At 39.8% G+C, this 20,171-nt stretch overlaps 2 protein-coding genes across 6 annotated transcripts in view; one reads left to right on the top strand and one right to left on the bottom strand.

The window, feature by feature from the left end:
- Window positions 1-4,060, bottom strand: part of OSTF1 (osteoclast stimulating factor 1) — a 30,270-nt gene extending 26,210 nt beyond the window's left edge. The window contains exon 1 of the mRNA XM_070935618.1: window positions 3,825-4,060. Within this exon, the coding sequence (XP_070791719.1) occupies window positions 3,825-3,858 (34 nt within the window). The 5' untranslated portion in view covers window positions 3,859-4,060. The remainder of the gene's footprint in view (window positions 1-3,824) is intronic.
- Window positions 4,061-4,331: 271 nt separating this feature from the next.
- Window positions 4,332-19,292, top strand: NMRK1 (nicotinamide riboside kinase 1). Of its 5 annotated transcripts, none has more exons than XM_070935616.1 (10): window positions 4,332-4,391; window positions 9,425-9,467; window positions 9,853-9,943; window positions 10,766-10,814; window positions 14,389-14,557; window positions 14,635-14,706; window positions 16,226-16,332; window positions 17,081-17,159; window positions 18,400-18,454; window positions 18,852-19,292. In XM_070935616.1, exons 2-10 carry the CDS (start codon window positions 9,439-9,441, stop codon window positions 18,939-18,941), a joined length of 741 nt encoding a protein of 246 aa, XP_070791717.1. In that variant the 5' UTR covers window positions 4,332-4,391; window positions 9,425-9,438; the 3' UTR covers window positions 18,942-19,292. The 5 variants fall into 5 exon arrangements, with proteins under 5 accessions (XP_070791717.1, XP_070791713.1, XP_070791714.1 ...); XM_070935612.1 differs by lacking the exon at window positions 4,332-4,391 and adding an exon at window positions 4,462-4,546; XM_070935615.1 differs by lacking the exon at window positions 4,332-4,391 and adding an exon at window positions 5,734-5,799.
- The last annotated feature ends 879 nt before the right edge of the window (window positions 19,293-20,171 follow it).

Genomic DNA, 20,171 nt, shown 5'->3' with positions numbered 1-20,171 from the left:
TTTCTAAGGTAGGTGACATGAGGACCCAGTTTGTGGGGGCAATAAGCTGACTTTGTATAAAATATACAAAAGAATGAAGGCTATTGCTTAAAGCATTGTAAGCCGCCCTGAGTCTCCGGAGAAGGGCGGCATATAAATCAAATTAAAAAAAAAAAAAAAATTGGCTTCCCCATTGACTTTGCTTGTAAGGTCTTGCTAATGTTGATCACGTGACGTCATAACAGTGCAGCTGTCATAAATATGAGTCAGTTGCCAAGTGTCTGAATTTTAATTACATGACTGTAGAGATGTTGCAATGGTCGTGTGAAAAATGGCCATAAGTCACTTTTTTCAATGCCGTTGTAACTTTGAATGGTCACTAAACAAAGTGTTTTAAATCGAGGACTACCTAAATGAAATGTATTCACTGTATATACAAATGACCATATCACTAGTATACTGCATAGCTACAGTGTTGGCTGGCTGTCTATACCCCACACGTTATCAATCTGTGTTCTTTTAACAAAAGGTCTTATGAACTGGGCAGAATGCTACAGTTGAAAATAGATCTTTATGTTTTACAGAAATGAACTTCGTCAGCACAGATGAAGTAGAAATAATTGTTATTTTAGTCACACTCACAGTCTGAATCTTGCAACTGATCTGAAACTAACTTTGAAGTGGGTCTGCGGATTCCTCTCAGAGGAAGGAAACTGATAGTGGTACTGTGTTTCAGGAAGACTAAAAAAGTGATTAAGTGACCAGAGATAGGCTTTATCATAAGACCTTCAATTTGGAAAGACAGATGAAATGTTGGCGTCTTGGCTGTTCAGTTTCAAGCACAAGTGGAATATTATTTTTAGTATTGGAAAGCTAGTTGTTTTGGTGACTAAGGCATCATACTAGAAACCTGGAGACCATTAATTCTCTTTCCTCCTCAGGCACAGAGCCACCTGGGTGACCTTGGGCCAGTCACTCTCTCTCAGCCCTAGGAAGAAGCAAGGGCAAGTACTTATGAAACATTGCCAAAAAACTTGCAGGGACCGAGCCAGACAGTCACTAGGACACACATTGGTTGTGAGAGAGTAAAACAACAAAACATTATTATATTCCACTTTTCTGACAAACTACTGCTCAAGGTGACTAACAATAAATATTGTTTTAGAGACAAGGTTCAGTATCAGCTTTTCTCAATTGCATGCAACTAGTACATATTGTACTCATTTGCAAAGTCCCATTTTGGATGGGAGAATATGGGACATTGGCTTCCAAGCCTGCCATATATGTTGCTATATCAGTAGCTTTTAAATTAATTGCTGGTTTTGATTCTCTCTGCCTCCACAATTTACTTTTATTATAAATTGCCTTGATTATGTAAATAATGTAAAATACTTGTTAATGTTGTAAGGCAGAGCTCTGAGACTAGGCTATTCCCAAGGACCGGACTATTCTAAATTAGCCTCAATATTTCCCTAGATAGACTTTGAATTCCTTAATTTAAAAATAAGAGTTACATACTTTTCATGGAAAATAAGTGTTCTGCAAAATAACTGAAATGTAGCAATGGATTAGTTAAGTAACAAAATATAAAACAAATTTTTAAATTAAAATTTTAAACTGCACTTGGATTCTTCGGTCAAGCTAGATGTTGCATATAGGTTGTATGGAAGGGTCCCCAGTTTTATATAAGTTTTAAAAAATTAAATGGTATGTTTTGACTGAGATCAGGATTCTGCTCTTCCCTACAGTATTGTTCTTTGAACATATATTGAAATTCCATCAAACCATCCCCCAGGAGGAAACAAATTATACTACATTTTCTTCCCAAAAGTAAGAGGCTACATTGAGACATAATTCTTCCAAAGAGATGAGAGATCCTGATGCCATCATACTTCCTAGCCTTTTTCTGTATATACAGTATATTTCAAACGGAAATACAGAAAATGAAACTGATTCAGAAAATTAAAATAAAACCTATGCCTTTTATTATTCAAAGACATAAAGGTCCAGGCTGGGGAAGAAACGTAGTTCAAAAAATTGGAAGGGTTGTGGATTGAGGAAGGCTGTGGATTGAGGTAGGCTCCTGTAAAGCACATAAAATGTTCTTGATTTCGTGAAGTTGCTTTGTCATCATCTGAAGCTTTCTTGTATGCCTTATTAGGCCCACTGTCTAAAATCTATATTTGGCTAAGATATGGAACAGGCCTTTCATCCCAGACCAATTGTCTTTAATTCTCCCCACCTCCATACATTTCTTACGGCTTTCAGGAAAACATTAAGATTTGGGGGAAGCCACAACTGATATGACATGAATCTTTCACTATTGCCTTAACTTTCTTAATGATTCTCCACTTTAGTTATTTTAATTGGCATACTGGTATTTAATTGATATTAGCACTGGTGCCAATATAAGATGACTCGGAATCTATTTAGGATGCATTATTTTTATGAAAATATATGATGCTTCTTTTAGTCTTCTAATTTAAGAAATGATGTGCACTGGCTGGGTTAAATTTTTTAAAAGTTACCGTTTTGTAACTTACCACATTTTGTAATATGGTCTAACATTACATGATTTCCTGCTGTCGGAATTAATCTAAGTTTTTCAATATTGCAATATTGTCTTTTATCTTTCTTTTAGACATTTTCAATCCCTGGGAGCAAACTGATTTCACTTTGGGAATTCCTGTTACAAGTTTAAAGTTTGGGGTCCTGTTCTGCTCCTCCTACAGTGACCCCCACAATCAATTCAACCTCTTTGCAGAAAGAAACCCTCAAGTCCCTGAGTATTTCAACATTTCTATAACTTCTCTCTCTCTCACTTTCTCTTGTATCAGGAAAACGCTCCGTTGGATTGTATATCACCTATCAGGAAATATCCGTGCTATAGATCCCAGCAGCTTAGTATCCTTTCATTAAATCACAATCCCTCCTCTGGTGCAAATGAATGATTTGGGGAATGGCCTGACTTGTAGAAACGAACAGTGCAAAATAATTGATTTTTTGGATGATTGTTATGCTACCCAACTCCCCCCTCCCAATGACAACGGCTTATTTCGCCTCGCAAGCGGTTGAGAACAATCCCGTGTAGGGTTTGCTTATCTGCCGGGTATCTTAATGGCTTTTGCTAAGGTGTCTGCGTGTCAGGACAATTTTCTCTTCCCACCTCCCTGATCCGGAGGTAACCTGCTACTTTCTGACATGCCTGCAGACGAGGGTGCGGAAGTCTGTTTTTTTTTAAGTACTGCTGCCGATTTCGCAACCGGCATTCACGCATCAGAGCTCGGCCCGATCCTGCTCGACTCGCTCTTTCTTATTGCAAGCCCGGTTGCAATAAAGATCTCAAGCGATCGATGGATCCTTTTTTTTGCGCGAGCTTCCGCTCTCTCGGAGCAGCAGCAGCCGCCGCTCGCCCCCAGGTGGCTCCGGAGGGAGCCTGGCCGGGCTCAGCAAAACTCAACTTCCTGGCCTGACTTTTTGACAGTAACAGCCTCCCTCCCGGCCCCACCCGACCCAGCTCTTCCTCTTCTCCGAACGAGCCTCTTCCTCGCCATCTCCAGCGCAACGCAACGAAAAAAGGGCAGGAGAAAGCCAGCCAGCCCTGCTAGCTTCAAGGCTGCCAGAGCTACAGTAGGGGGTGAAATCTCAGTCTAGGACGCCAAATGCACCACGTCCTGCGGGGCTCTCCCGGCTGAGCCGCAGCAAGCGCCGATCCACGTGTCAGGAAGGACCCCCTTCTCTTGCCCCCTTTGCCGCTTCCAATCAGAAGGGAGGCGGCGGCGGCAGCAAGATCAAGGCTTCCAGGAAGAGACGGAGGCGGGTTGGGAGACCAGCGCCTCCCTTACCTGGCTTAGCTGGTTTAGGCGGCGGCTTGGACATCGCTGCGTCCAAGTTGCAAAGCCAAAGCCTCCGAGACCCGCCGATCTTAGAGCTGAGCCGGCTCGCTCGCCACCTCCAGATCGCCGTAAGCCCTTCCCCGCGGAGGATTTCTGGAGCGGCGCGGCTGGAGAGCGACCGACGAAGCCGGAGGGGGGGCGGTCGGTGGACGTCCCAGCTGAGCGCTCGGCGAGGGCACGAAAGGTGCTTCTGGCAAAGACGAGGAAGTGCGGCTTGTCGCAGACCGGCTCCCCCTAGAGGCCAAGGAAGCGCACGGCAGGAAGAGCGAAGGGTGCCAAGGCGAGGCGGAATCGTCCCAAGGGGGAGGGGGGGGGTAGGCGTTCCGTGCGGGAAAGGAGGGGCCGACCACAGGCCGACGAATCAGAGCGCGCGCAGCTCCCATAAAGGGGAGGGGCGGTTCCTAAAGCCTTCCCCGGACGGCAGCGAGGGTTGACCAATCGGCGGGACCTCCCTGTTCGCGTTCTTGGGTTGTACAAGCAACGTGAAGTCTCTTCCCTCTTCTGTGGTTGACGGAGGTAGCGGCTTCTAATGGGGTGATGGAAGAAGGAGGGGCTTGGAGGCGGACCGCCCACCCGCCCGCCCGCCTCTGTTTGCATGGCTGAATGCAGGCTCCGCTTTGCTTTCTTTTTGCGGGAGTCGTTCGCGCGCTTTGCTCCGAAGTGGGAAAAGTGTGAGTTGCGTTTGTTGCGTTGCTTCGAAAGGGCCTGCTTTGGCTTGTAAGAGACATAGCAGGGCGTCTGAAACACAAGCCCTTGTAGAATTCACTTTTCTTAAAAAAAAAAAAAAAATCAAAACCTGACCTTGTTCTCTGCAGTGTGTGATTGCAAACACTTAAAAAAAAGTGTCTCATTGTAGAATGGAAGTTCTTGGGCAATATGTACTTGGCCCCGTAATGATGCGTGTGTTTTGAATGCGATCGTGAGCCCCGGGATCTTTTTTCGAGTGAGTATCTGGAGTTGCTAGGCTGTTGGTCTCCCTTCATGTGGCTGCTTTCAAACTAGCCCCTTGTGGTAAGAAAAAGATGGAATCAATTTATTTATTTTATTTATTAGTCATATTTCTATGCCGCCCACTCTCCAAGGACTCTGGGCGGCTTACACCAAAGACAGTATAGCATATTGCCCCCAACAATCTGGGTCCTCATTTTACCCACCTCGGAAGGATGGAAGGCTGAGTCAACCTTGAGCCAGTGGGATTTGATCCGCTGATCTGCTGAACTAGCAGTCATGAATGGGGGAAGGAAAGGAGGGTAACAAACATAACTGAAATTATGTTTAGAAATCCGAGCGACTACTGTATGGGGGTAAAAAATCCTATTGATAGCCATTTATGTTTCCCTGATACTAAAGGGTTTTAATGTAACCCATGATCAAAAACCATTTGTAATTATTCCATTTTTGCCCTTGAAGAACTGATCGTTCATGATTTAGATGAATCAATGAGAATACTGGATAGTTATAATGGAAATCTGTAAGATTCTGGGAAGGAAATAAGGAGTGATAATACACTGTAAATGATAAGATAAACGGGATAAATTCACACTGCACTTGTTCTATGTAACTCATTCATTGATCATGTGCCATTAAGTCTGTGTTGACTCTTGGTGACCATATAATCTTTTCCCAGGATGATCTAATCCCAATCTGGTACTTCATATTGCTCAATAGGACACCCATTGTTGCTGCAATTTCCTCCTGCTTGTTTCCCCCTCAGCTTTCCTAGCATTGTAGACCTCTTCACAGAACTAAGTCTTCACATAATGTGTCCCAAATACAGGTAGTCCTCAATTTACAATCTAAATTGAACTGGAATCTTCGTAGTTGGAACAAACCAGTAATTAAGCTGGATGCTACGTGACTGTTTCACTTAATGAGTTGCAGTTGTGGATTAATCTTGTGGGTTGCCAACAGAAAGGAATAGAAGGTAAGATAGATAGAAGGTAAAGTGCACTGGGAGCTTAGAGGTGGGAAGGCAGCAATGACTACATACAAGTGTTTCTCCTCTTAGAAACTGAAATCCTTCCTGCTAAAATCCAAGCAAGATTTTTAGCCTGAGCAGAGAGGCACTTGTGCCTAAGTGTCTAAGAGGCTTCATCTGGCCTCCCAGGGCCTCCCCATCCCCAAAGCACCCTGCACTCCTTACCTTACTATTCTGAGTCTCCATTCTGCTGCTGAATATCCTATTTAAATTTCGGCTTCCTCCCTGCTAAAGGATTTCAGCTCCTGAGCTTTAATTGATTTCTCACAGTAATTGATTTCTTCCAAAGCTTTTGTTGCTACTCTACCAAGTCCTAGTCTATGATGTAATTCTGGGTTCCATTACTGTTTATACAGGTAGTTTTTCTACATAAGACCACAATTGAGCCCAAAATTTATGTTGCTAAGCGAGGCATTTGTTAAGTGAATTTTGACCCATTTTACAATTGTTCTTGCTGCAGTTGTTAAGTGAATCATTGCAGTTGTTGAGTTACTAACATGGTGGTTTTCCCATTGATTTTGCTTGTCAGAAGGTCGCAAAAGGTGATCCCAGGACACTGCAGCTGTCATAAATATGAGTCAGTTGCCAACTGTCTGAATTTTGATTACAGGTCCATGGGGATGCTGCAATGGTTGTAAGTGTGAAAAATAGTCATAAGTCACTTTTTCGGTGACGTAACTTTGAACAGTCACTAAATAAACTGTATTCAGTCATACAAAACAGGAGCTATCCATTACTTCAGTATGTTCTTTGGCAAATTTGAGGCTGTTTGCTGTATCTGTTTGCTATTAATTTAGCTGACTTTATGTTTAATCAGATTGGTTTTCTTCACTTGGCTTTTTGACTTTCATTAATAGAGGTAGTAGATAATTTACATTTTCACCTTTCAAAGTAGTGCTGTCAGCATGGCACAGTTCTCTTCCTCCAATTTAAAAAACAAGAGCATTTTCTAATCTAGTCTCTTCAATTTATAAATAAGGAAACAAGGACTCTTTTTTACAGACTTGGAAAAAGTCCATTACACCATGTTCCATCCTGACTGTAACTTTCTTTCTTGTTCCGTTTAAGTTTACTTGTATTAGGAACTGCAGGCTTATTCAACAACCATAGAGCTTTTATTTACAAACGGTGTAATTTGAATAGGGCTGTGTTTTACCGATAGTCATTTTGATATAAACATAAATCTTATTTTTGCCTGGTTCAGGGACAATTGGAACAAAAACGTTGTTCTGCAAGTGATATGCATCCTTTATATCTATGTAACGTTGCTCTTTCCAGTTTATTTTGGAACCCTGTCCTACTGTTTTGAAATTCTGTTTGCATCACAAAGGGTTCAAAGCCCTTCACTCTTATGTAACTGACAAATGACTTGGAAGCAATTGTAGCATAATAGTTAATTAATAGCATATAATCCAGATACGTTCATGGTTATCAGTATTTGTAGTCATAAGTTTTGCCAGTTTTATAAAAGCACTAAAATCATTGTGAAGTGCTTGAATTTACCAAAATAGCCTATTTTATGTTCATGTGCATTAGGGCTAGGCAGTACTTCAGATTCCATTCCAAAAAGGTGTTTCGAAAGGTATGGCTATAAAAAGGAGGATACCTAGTTTTATACTGTGGAAAGAACCTTGGAACTGTAGATGAACCCAAGCTGATTGTGCCTCTGCAGTGTAACATAAATACCGTATTTTTCAGAGTATAAGATGCTCCGGACTATAAGACGCACCTACCTTTTTTGGTGAGGAAAACAAGAAAAAGAAATCTGCCTGTGCCTCCCAGCAATTTTGCCTCGTTGCAGCAAACAGCAAATAGCCTGCTTTACTTCATTTTCGTTTTCAGCATAGCTTGATTAGCAAAAGAAAAAAAAAATCTGCTCCCAGCAATTTACCTACTTGCAGCAAGCAGCAGAGACCCCTGCAAAACAGCTGAGAGCAAATCAGCTGAGAGATCCAATCAACTTATGCTAATTAGGCTGTGCTGAAGCTGAAAGGATCTGTTTCTTCTTGCTGCTTGCTGCAAGGAGGTAAACTGCTGGGAGGCAGAGGCCAAAGGGTGGGGGCCAGTGGGTGGGCGGGGCTACATTTGGTGTATAAGACACACCTAAAATTTCACCCCCTTTTAGGGGGGAAAAAGGTGCGTCTTATACTCCGAAAAATACGGTATTTAAAAGTCCAATACATGTTTATACCATGTCAGTAGAAGAATAACGTCCAAATAACAGAAAGTAACAATTTAACTTGTTCTAGATTGCATTTATATAATATTATTTATTAAAATATTAAACCCGTGATTATCACTGACTCTGGGTAATTTGGATAATACCAATGGCCAAGGCATCCAGGTCTCAGGGAGAACCTCATTCAAGAGGGGAGGTGCTATGGCAGAGAAGGCACACTTCCTGAGATTAATTAAGGGAACCAGGAGATTGCCCACCTACTGGAACAGATTGGCTGGGCAGATATTATGGAAGATAGACGGACCCTCAAGTAACCAAGCTCTGTGCCATGTACAGAACACTGTATATTTCTATGTATCGCATTTCATTAAGGATTCAGAGAATATGGAAGAGTGAGTAAGAGCCATAAAATAATCAAGAGATTAGAAACCAAGCGTCAGGAGAAGAGATCCTGTTTGTTTGGCTCGAAAAAGTATTAACTCTTCCGGGATCTTTGGATAGACAAATGATTCTCACTAAATGACACACAACACACAAATGTTTCTTTTGTTATTTATTATTTATTAGATTTTTTTTAATGCCGCTTTTATTGCTTTATAAGTAACTCAAGGTCGTGAACATGCAGAATATTCTTTCCTCCTATTTAGTCCAAAGAGCTTTCATGTCTAAAGGTGGGATTAGAACTCAACAGTCTCCTACATACATTTTATATTCTCTCGTGGTCACCAAATCATAAGGCCGTAGCAAAGATGGTGATTGCATGTACGAAGAATGTCTCCCCACCAGATCCTGGTGTAATCCTCCTTTTTATAGTTCTTTTACTTTGTGTCTCAGCTGTGGTTTCATTGATTTCTCTCACTGTTGAGCTCTTTCTTATGTGGTTTTTCATACAGTGGCCAGTCTAGCCCAGTTTTAGAGTCCTTCGCTGACATAGTTCAATTTAAAAATATATAAAGGTTAAAAAGATAAAGGTTCCTCTCGCACATATGTGCTAGTCATTCCCGACTCTAGGGGGCGGTGCTCATCTCCGTTTCAAAGCCAAAGAGCCAGTGCTGTCCGAAGATGTCTCCGTGGTCATGTGTCTGGCATGACTAAACGCCAAAGGCGCACGGAACGCTGTTACCTTCCCACCAAAGATGGTCCCTATTTTTTCTACTTGCATTTTTTTAACGTACTTTCAAACTGCTAGGTTGGCAGAAGCTGGGACAAGTAATGGGAGCTCACCCTGTTACGCGGCACTAGGGATATGAACCGCTGAACTGCCAACCTTTTGATCGACAAGCTGAGCATCTTAGCCACTGAGCCACCGCGTCCCTATATAAAGATTACATAAGCTTAAAAAAATAATTAATGGACATGTTCTTGATTTTATCCTTTCAATTTAATGTTTAGGTTGTAAAGGAACCATGAAAACATTTGTCATTGGACTTGGAGGGTAAGTATGAACAGGAATTTGAAATCCTCTTTTCTTATTTTATATTTATATATTCAGTGTATAGGAAATTGTGGTTTTCACTGCTGTTGCAATCCTAGTCCTAATATTTTTGCTGCTGCAACCACAGAAATACTTTTAAGAACCCTGCTCTCAGGAAGGAAAAAGACAAACACTGAATGATCATTGTGCATTTATTCTGTAGAAGATAATTGACAGAGAAAGCCCTTATGCAGCTATAATAAATAACCTTCTGACTACTTAAGTTAAAAAAAATCATTACATTTGACTGGATACAATGGAATTGCAGAGGAAACAAAACTATTAACAGTGCTATCTACTGTACAGTTTGTTCTTCTCAACACTTTTTTTCCTATCTCCAATTCAGTGTAACGAATGGAGGCAAAACAACTCTGGCAGGAAAGCTGAAGCAACTGCTTCCCAATTGTACTATAATTTCCCAAGATGACTTTTTTAAGGTAACAAGTTTAAAAAATTTTACACACTGAGTTAATATTTTGCTCTGTTGCAGAAGTGGATTTAAGTTTGTTGATTCCAAAGCTTCCCTCTATCCTACAGTAAGTCTTTGCAGTGATTATCATCAGAAGTTAATATGACTCACCTAGTGTGATTAGAGTTCTCAATCTGGAATAGGGCAATGCTTCTTAGTCTCAGCAACTTTATGTGTAATCCTTGCTTACTGAACCTAATTGGGACTGATAACTCCATCACTAATCCATGGAGTTGTTAAGCAAGACATCACATGGCTGCAACTTGTGATTTTACTGCTGGCTTCTCCATTGACTCTGCTTGTCATAATCTGGCTATGAAGTACGCAAATAATAACAATCACAGAATGCTGTGATAGTGTTATATACGCCCATTGGTTGTGAAGTGACCAAATGGCCATCGTGTGACGGCTCCTAAGCTTCTAGAAAATCAGCCAAATTGACCTTATCTCAAAACTACCAAAATAATTATCTCAAAAATTATGGAAAAGACTGTATCCTTCACTTGTTTTGCTGTATTGTTTGCCTAACATTTCAATCTTTGGTTTTTCTTGTTCTGTACATTTACTTGGCAAATACCAGTTTTTAAATAAAAGAATATGGTTCGTGGGAGGTATTATTTTTTTAATTAATGCACAGGAATTGAATTTACTTGGTACAGAATGATAGGAATAATAATGTTAACATTAACTGTAAATTGCCTCCCTGGGTTAAGATTTGCATCCACTTACCCTGTGGATTTGTACCATTACCATACTCTCCATAATGTTAATATGTTTGGGTTTTCTTTAGCCTGAATCTGAAGTGGCCAAAGATGATCGTGGATTTCTGCAGTACGATGGTAAATATTCTCATTTGTTTTGTTTTGTTTTGTTTGATAGTTTGAAAACTCAAAAGAGAGATCTTGATGGCTCCCATCCTGATGTCATTCAAAAAGCTATTAAAAGGCCTTGCTTTTTTCCCAAGGTTTTGGGCAGGATGATGGTTGTGCCCCTTTTGGATGGGCTTCTTGGCCCAGTCATAATTTCTCTTCTGTTTTTTGTATTGCTCTTAATTTTCACCTGTAAGCCACATAAGAGCAATCAGGAGTTGGATGGCTTCTAAATTGTATATTAACCCTAACCCTAACCCTAACCCTAACCCTAACCCTAACCCTAACCCTAATCCTAACCCTAACCCTAACCTGCAAAATAAATGTATAAATAAATTAAAAACTGCAATACTGGAAAATACAATTTTCAACATATATTTCAATGATCTCAGTCTTTGTACCATAGCACAAAGGCATCCTATTTATAAATGAGAAGAAAGGTCCTTTTTGTTTCTAGCCAGTGAAGGTCTTCTTTGCTCAATCTGGTTCTCCCTTTCCTAGATGTCCTGTATCAGCAGCCAAATGTTCAGAGGAAATCTGCACTTTATTTTGTTTAACTACTTATAAAGCTTGTTCTGTTATGAAAATAGCCTGTTCTTGGAATACAAATGGGCTACCTTTGTCTACAAAAACAACTAGCTGGTTTAATAGCTGTTAATATAAATAAGATACTTGGCAATAAATGTGTACGTGATCAACTTCTTCAGGTTCAGACAGCACTGATCATTGTGAAATGCAGGCAATAATTAAATTTTTGAATTGCAACATAATAAGAATTCACCATAAATTGAATTGGCTTGGGAAAGCATAATCAGCTTTTGGGGATTGTGGAACGTCATCGCATATGAATGAGATGAATCACATTTTCACCTCCTTCATAGTTCTGAACTAGCGGAAAGAAATAGATATGAGGAAAAAAAAAGACAAAGGAATTAATCTCTTTCTAGGATAAAGATAATATTTTATGTAAAAGCTTTAGGGTTGTCTTAAAGCTGTCTAGATTTTGAAAGGACATGGGTGCCTACAAAATTCAGTTTATTGTTGGAATATAAATATTTTCATTAAATAGTTAAATGGTAAACAGTTAATCATGGAAATACAATAAGCAATTTTACAGATAGTATTAATGAAATTCAGTAACACCCTGCTCCAGTTTGACTGCTTAAACTGTAGGACAATTTGAGATGAACTGTCTATTATTAGAAAAATAATACTTTGACTCCACACTTGCCAAACAGAGAAACTTGTTCAGACTTTTCAGATTCATTTTTTTTAACCATTTTAAAGTTAGGGAACCCACAGTAATATATTTTGATTATATAAATAAATCTGTTTACTTCCTTTATATAGCTTTGAATAATGAAATGTAATCAAGTGTTCTAAGTATGACATACTACTGCCTTAAAAGAATATATACTTATTTTAATTCAGTTTGCTTAAAGGAGGACATAATATTTCACTTTATACACTAAATGATAATGATTTAAAATTTGGTATAATCCAAACTACAGTGGAGCAAAAAAGTATTTAGTCAGCCACCAATTGTGCAAGTTCTTCCACTTAAAAAGATGAAGGCCTGTAATTGTCATCATAGGTAGACCTCAACTATGAGAGACAAAATGAGAAAACAAATCCAGACAATCACATTGTCTGATTTGGAAAGAATTTATTTGCAAATTATGGTGGAAAATAAGTATTTGGTCACCTACAAACAAGCAAGATTTCTGGCTCTCACAGACCTGTAACTTGTTCTTTAAGAGGCTCCTCTGTCCTCCACTCATTACCTGTATTAATGGCACCTGTTTGAACTTGTTATCAGTATAAAAGACACCTGTCCACAACCTCAAACAGTAACACTCCAAACTCCACTATCGTGAAGACCAAAGAGCTGTTGAAGGATACCAGAAACAAAATTGTAGACCTGCACCAGGCTGGGAAGACTGAATCTGCAATAGGTAAGCAGCTTGGTGTGAAGAAATCAACTGTGGGAGCAATAATTAGAAAATGGAAGACATACAAGACCACTGATAATCTCCCTCGATCTGGGGCTCCACGCAAGATTTCACCCCGTGGGGTCAAAATGATCACAAGAACGGTGAGCAAAAATCCCAGAACCACACGGGGGGACCTAGTGAATGACCTGCAGAGAGCTGGGACCAACGTAACAAAGGCTACCATCAGTAACACACTATGCTGCCAGGGACTCAGATCCTGCAGTGCCAGATGTGTCCCCCTGCTTAAGCCAGTACATGTCCGGGCCCATCTGAAGTTTGCTAGAGAGCATTTGGATGATCCAGAAGAGGATTGGGAGAATGTCATATGGTCAGATGAAACCAAAGTAGAACTGTTTGGTAGAAACACAACTTGTCGTATTTGGAGGAGAGAGAATGCTGAGTTGCATCCAAAGAACACCATACCTACTGTGAAGCATGGGGGTGGCAACATCATGCTTTGGGGCTGTTTCTCTGCAAAGGGACCAGGACGACTGATCCATGTACAGGACAGAATGAATGGGGCCATGTATCGTGAGATTTTGAGTGCAAACCTCCTTCCGTCAGCAAGGGCATTGAAGATGAAACGTGGCTGGGTCTTTCAGCATGACAATGATCCCAAACACACCGCCCGGACAACGAAGGAGTGGCTTCGTAAGAAGCATTTCAAGGTCCTGGAGTGGCCTAGCCAGTCTCCAGATCTCAACCCCATAGAAAACCTTTGGAGGGAGTTGAAAATCCGTGTTGCCCAGCGACAGCCCCAAAACATCACTGCTCTAGAGGAGATCTGCATGGAGGAATGGGCCAACATACCAGCAACAGTGTGTGCCAACCTTGTGAAGACTTACAGAAAACGTTTGACCTCTGTCATTGCCAACAAAGGATATATAACAAAGTATTGAGATGAACTTTTGATATTGACCAAATACTTATTTTCCACCATAATTTGCAAATAAATTCTTTCCAAATCAGACAATGTGATTGTCTGGATTTGTTTTCTCATTTTGTCTCTCATAGTTGAGGTCTACCTATGATGACAATTACAGGCCTCTCTCATCTTTTTAAGTGGGAGAACTTGCACAATTGGTGGCTGACTAAATACTTTTTTGCCCCACTGTATATATGAGAAACTGAACTATTGGGTTCAGTTTCTTGGGGTTTTTTCTTGTTATTGTTTGGAAAGTATTAATCTGATGTTTTTTTAAATTTATCCTTAATTTATTACAACACATTTGTCTGCTATTTGCATAGAATTTCAGTTTTGACAACTATAGTGAGATTACTGGATTTGTTGCTCCTAAACCTTGCTATCACTTTGTAATCACTTTCCTGCTTCCAGTCCTGATTAATCAACAGTAAACATACTTTGCATTTTCTCAGATAGTGCTGAATCCTCAAAATAATAAAATCTAACATTTACCGTAAAGTAATTCCTAACCTTATCATTCTGTTCAGTATATACTTCAAGCTTCGGCTCTTGAGTGTCTCATGAACAGAATGAGTGCAGACTGGGAATATTGCCTTACATTTTAAGATTTAAGTGTCTCTTTTAGTACTTGATGCCTTGTACATGGAGACAATGGTGGCAAGCATACGTTCTTGGATGACAAAACCAGAAGACTCTGCATTGCCAAGACCACCCAATAATACACATGATGATCAGACAGGAGCAAAAGATATTCGGGTCTTAATTATTGAAGGTTTCCTTCTGTTTAACTACAAGTAAGCAGTTGTTTAACATTTACAAAAAGTGCAATATGGCAAACCAGCATGCCTTACTTGTCGTTTTACTCTTGCAGGCCTCTTAGTGATATATGGGATAAAAAATATTTCTTAACAATTCCCTACGAAGAGTGTAAAAGGAGAAGGAGGTATGGTATACTAAAAGCAATGCTTAGCATAACTTTTTTTCTTTGTCCATTGTTTCTTCTTTCTCTGTAAAGCTGCATCTCTTCTTAATACATACTTCAAAATAAGCTCCACTTTTAGGCTGTCTGTGTATTGGGAGGACTAGTTTCAGCCCATGGACCAGATTTCTCTTTGGTTAGGCGGCATTTGGAACCGGTGTTTGGAAAGGGGAATCAACTGCTATCTGTCCTTCCTTCGGAAAGATAAAGGGAGTGATTGTCTCTTCTTTACTTTTTTTCGGAAAGAGAAAGCTTTCCTTCACAGAAGAGCCTTGGTGGCACAGCAGACTAAAGTGCTGTTTAGTAGTACCAGCTGCCTGCAATTACTGCAAGTTCAAATCTCACAAGGCTCAAGGTTGACTCAGCCTTCCATCCTTTCGAGGTAGGTAAAATGAGGACCCGGATTGTGGGGGCAATAAGCTGACTTTGTATAAAAAAGAACACCGCTGGGGGGGGGGGGGCGAAAGCCCTACTAAGCAGGTATATACAAAAGTATGAAGGCTATTGCTTAACGCATTGTAAGCCGCCCTGAGTCTCCAGAGAAGGGCGGCATATAAATCGAACCAATAAATAAATAAGAATGTGTCAGAACTGACACTTCACCCCTGAGCTCATGCTGTCGCTGGGTGCCAGTTCTGTGGAGAGGTTTTTCCACAGATCAGAGGGAGCGTGTTTTCGTGTGCCGTCTGCATCTCATGGATGAGTGTTTGTGCGACCCGGCTTCTGGCATGCCACGGACTGGAGTCGGTCTACAGACTGGGAATTGGGTACCCATGGCTTAGGGGGAAAGTGAAAGTAATGGAAGTGTGCCTCTCTCAGTCACATTTCAAGGTTGCAAACCAGCCTATACCAAGAGTGATAGTTTCAAAAACATATTGTTCAAAACGTGGGGGGGGGGGGGGGCAGTAGTGGGAAATGCCTAAGGGGGGAAAATTACACTTGGGGATTTGGCGCATGAATTTCAGGTCTGGCTTTGCTTTAACTGCAGCTTCACTTGACTTCTAATAAAACTGTACCTTTTGCAACAAAGGGAACCAAGGATCATTTTTTACTTAGAGGTGCAAGGAAGACGGGATGACTTTATAGTCATCTGCTGACTTTATAGCTATAATAAAGGTTTTATTTGAAGATGGTTAATTTGTGACCCTTCCTATGTTCCTGATGGTAAAATTCAATTCATGATAGTTGGGGCTTTTAGGCACTTGCAGTTCAGCTATATTCAAAAAAGTCGTAAGTGGTCAACTATTCCCCTAAAGCTACAAAGGTTTGAAGAATCAAAACTTGTAAACATGTTAAATTTCTTTAACTAACCCACTATGCTTATGGGACTGTGACAAAAATTATGAAAATGGCTTAAAAGTAGTATTGAACAATATGAAATGCGGGACTATAAAATCTAGGAGTGAAATACAGAAAGAAGAAACCATTTAAAGATTATTAAACTAAAAAGAACTACTTTGGGTTTTATTTTTGTTTAATGTAGCAGCAGAATATACAGTCCACCAGACCCACCTGGTTATTTTGATGGACATGTGTGGCCCATGTATCAGAAACACAGGAGAGAAATGGAAGAAAATGAAGCAAGCATTGGTACAGCTAACATTCTTATAGTTCTGTGTCTGTGACATTTGCATAAATATTGCATAGCTACTTACGCACTTCCTGTATTCTTTTCTTTAAAAAAAATCACAATACTTCTTTGCATTTATATGAAAGGTGATAAGAGGGTCTTTAGTTCCCAAATGTTTTCTTAAGCATGATTAGACATTTATAAGCTCACACTGTTAGTGGTCAAACCGTTGTTCGGATTGCATGGGACCTTTAGTTATATCTATCTGTATGAACTGTGCCAGTTCATATTTATATTTATTTATTTATTAAATTTATATACCGTTTCCCCGAAAATAAGACATTCCCTGATAAGCCCAATGGGGCTTTTGAGCGCATGCGCTAAAATAAGCCTCTCCCCGAAAATAAGCCCTCCCCGAAACTATTTAAACACAGAGCTGGAAATCAACTAAGACGAGGAGCCCCATCTTGCTCCATGTTCCCCGAAATAATAAGACCTCCCCAAAAATAAGGCCAAGCACTTATTTTGGGGTTCAAAAAAAAAAATAAAAAAATAAGACAGTCTTATTTTCAGGGAAACACGGTAGCAATAGCACTTACTTATATACCACTTCACAGTGCTTTTACAGCCCTCTCTAACCTGTTTCCAGAGTCAGCATATTGCCCCCAACAATCTAGGTCCTTGTATGCCACACTTCTCCGCAATACAGCGATTTTGAATTTTTTCCTCTGCTGAAAGTAATTTGCATTTGTATTCCACCTTTTGCAGTTTATTTAGATGGAACAAAACCACAGGAAGATCTCTGTTCAAGGATATATGATGATATAATGCAGGAATTGGAAGACAAGTAAGTAGTTGGCCTGAGTTAAGATAATTTGCATTAAGATTTATTTATTTATTTATTATTTATTTATTTATTTTTATATGCCGCCCTTCTCCGGAGACTCAGGGTGGCTTACAATGCGTTAAGCAATAGCCTTCATACTTTTGTATATTTATACAAAGTCAGCTTATTGCCCCCACAAACTGGGTCCTCATTTTACCCACCTTAGAAAGGATGGAAGGCTGAGTCGACCTTGAGCCTGGGGAGAATTGAACTCGCAGTAATTGCAGGCAGCTGGATGTTAAATGCTGCCTTAGTAGGAGGCATTAGCCTCCTACGCCACTTAGGCTCAGAAAATGGTAGATAATGCCATATGCATCATTAGATTTGTATGAGTGTGTTTCCCAGTACATCTGAAATCAAAGGAAAGTGCCTGAAAAACATAAGCTGGTCCCACAGAAGTACAGTTCAACTCTTGGTTTCCTTGGACAGCTGCTAGGGCTGTGATTGTGAACCTATGGCATGTGTGTCATAGGTGGCACACAGTACCCTCTCTGTGGGCACGTGCGGCATCACCAGCTGCTCTTCTGGTTTCCGGTCTGCATGCTGGTCTTTGTGGGCACCAGAGCGCCGGAAAACAGCTTGAAAAATGCCCAAAAAACAGGCATGTGTGCACCGGCCAGCTGAACTTCAGGTTTCCAGTGCTTCGGCACGTGTGAAGACCAGCTGGCTGGTGCACATGCACAAGCGGGAAACCTGAAGACTAGCGCACCAGCTCGTCTTCGGGTTCCAAGCATTCCGGTGCGCGCACATGCACATGCGTTCCCGTTTGGGCACTCAGTGCCTAAAATGTTCACAATCACTGTGCTAGGGTTTTAGTGTTTCACTGTCTTGTCTAACATCATTCCTCTCCACTAAATCCTACTGCAGGTATAGGCAGATTGGGGGCAGCAGTTGACACCTATGAAATGTTCACCTTTAAAAAAAATTTCCAATGCCCAGAATATTAGGTCATTCAGGTAATAAATATATCCAGTAATCTGCATGTGTTGCATACAGGTTAGTATTAGTAAACTCGCTGGAAAAAACCCATCAATATTCAGAAACATATCATTACAGAGGTCTCACAAAATGACTGTGCCAGAAGCACAGTCCTTATCCTTATCTTTCCGTAGCTGAGGTAATGATGATCTATGTCTGGTACTCCTAATACCATTGTATTGTGGTTTTGAAAAAGAAAATGCTTCTTACCTCTTAAACACAGGTTTATTGTGATCCTCCGAGAGCACTTAATTTTCCCTTTTACAGCTAAAACTGAAGTGAGCATTCAAATTTAATTCATAAGTTTTTTTATGTTACTTATGGGGAAAGTGACTGCATTATTATTTCTGCAAAATTATAATTTCCAAAATCTTATGTGCATATATTTGATTAACAAGTTATACCAAAATAGGGTTTATTAAATTTGCAAGTGCTACATAAAATAAATCCCTTTGCATGAATTTCTACTTTAGGTATGTAAGAATGAAGCCTGGTGTTGGAAGTCTTTGGGAAAGCAAAGGAATACTAAATACATAAATAAATACATTTTTCATAGTTCATTCTAAAATAAAAAAAGGATAATTTAAGGATATGTTAACATGGGAAACAGATTGACTAGGAAAAGCTACAGCACATCTTTGAACTAATATAAGCTTTGTTGTTTTTTTTCTACAGGTGAGCAAGGCATTATTATGCATGCATAAACCTGGTTCCCAGCCTGGAGAGTTTCATTACAATCACTTAGCTTCCTTAATGAATCACTGAAGAACATCCCAGCCCGTCTCAGTTGACAGAAAAACAGTAAAAAATAAATGAAGATTGGCTCTTCTGTACTATGGGATATATTGCTTGTGGTTCAGTACAAAATCAGTTGCTACAAGTCCTTTAACTCCATTCCTTTCTTCTTAATAAATATTGTCAAAAACGTAAGAGGTTGTTATATTTTATAATTGTCTCTGTACTGAATAAATTTGGAGGTCACTTTTTGTATATATATATATTTTTGGTCACTTGTTAACTTTTCCCTTTTATCACTTTCCTCCTGTCTATATATATTTGTTTGTATTTTTTTGAAATTTAATAAAGTTCTCTATTATAGATATATATAAAATACTGTGAGAATCAGGCTTGAAAAATGGATTACTGTTTTAGGCAAGTGCTAAAGTGCCTATCTTCTTAATGACAGTAGCTGACCATTAAAAGATTTATATATAAATAGTACTTTAAATCAGTTGAAACAGCAGCATATATAAAAAGGGGGCCTGAAGAGAAATCTATTACATACAGTAGTAGCTCTAACATTAATCAATCAATATTGTTTCTGTCATATTATCATTACCATTAGAAACACTATTAAGAAATCTAATTTTCTCACTAGGTTACAGAATATATTGCGATCTCAAGGAAGAAATACTTTGGCTAAGATTTTCTGATGCATCCTTGCTATTATTGCTTATATTTTTTGTTTTGTTTTTCTAAGAGAAAAAACCCCCGGAAACTTGTCTTTTCAATTCACATTTTGGGAAGAAGAAAAAAGGAACATTTACTAATGCATCTTTGTATCCTTAAGTACTAATTTCGGTCCTTCATTTAAGTTTATTTTTCCTGTGACTTGATCCATGCAGATTTCTATCATGAAATTCAATCAGAATAGAGCTGGAAGGAACCTTGGAGATCTTCTAGTCCAGCCTCCTGCTTAGGCAAGAGACCCTGACTATACGTTTCAAATGGAGTTCTTTTCCTGATAGGTATACTATGCAAATTTGAACCAGCCTGTTTTCTTCCAGGGGGTGGTGGCAATCCTTTGTTATCAAAGCGCCCCTGATGGGAATTTGAAATACATCGTAGGCTAAGAATCGCATTTTAGAGGAACCTCTGCAGATATTCAAGCCAGATTGGGCTCATGGCGAATAGCTCAATTGCACCCATGCTTACGTGAGAATCCTATCAATTATGTAGGATTTGGAAATGCAGAACCCCATCCTCTCCTTTCTG

This window comes from Pituophis catenifer, unplaced genomic scaffold, assembly GCF_029215685.1.
Source record: "Pituophis catenifer annectens isolate HBS135680 unplaced genomic scaffold, rPitCat1.0.hap2 SCAF_2, whole genome shotgun sequence".
In the NCBI taxonomy this organism is placed as follows: domain Eukaryota; kingdom Metazoa; phylum Chordata; class Lepidosauria; order Squamata; family Colubridae; genus Pituophis; species Pituophis catenifer.
Note: the sequence above shows the minus strand (reverse complement) of the source record. Positions and strands in the feature narration are given on the sequence as shown.

Bases quoted from the DNA above. Each gene is read 5' to 3' on its own strand.
- NMRK1 (XM_070935612.1), top strand. From the start codon at position 4,471: ATGGCTGAATGCAGGCTCCGCTTTGCTTTCTTTTTGCGGGAGTCGTTC. The intron at 10,815-14,388 runs GTAAATATTCTC...TGTCTCTTTTAG, and splicing joins TGGATTTCTGCAGTACGATG to TACTTGATGCCTTGTACATG. The intron at 14,558-14,634 runs GTAAGCAGTTGT...TTACTCTTGCAG, and splicing joins TTCCTTCTGTTTAACTACAA to GCCTCTTAGTGATATATGGG.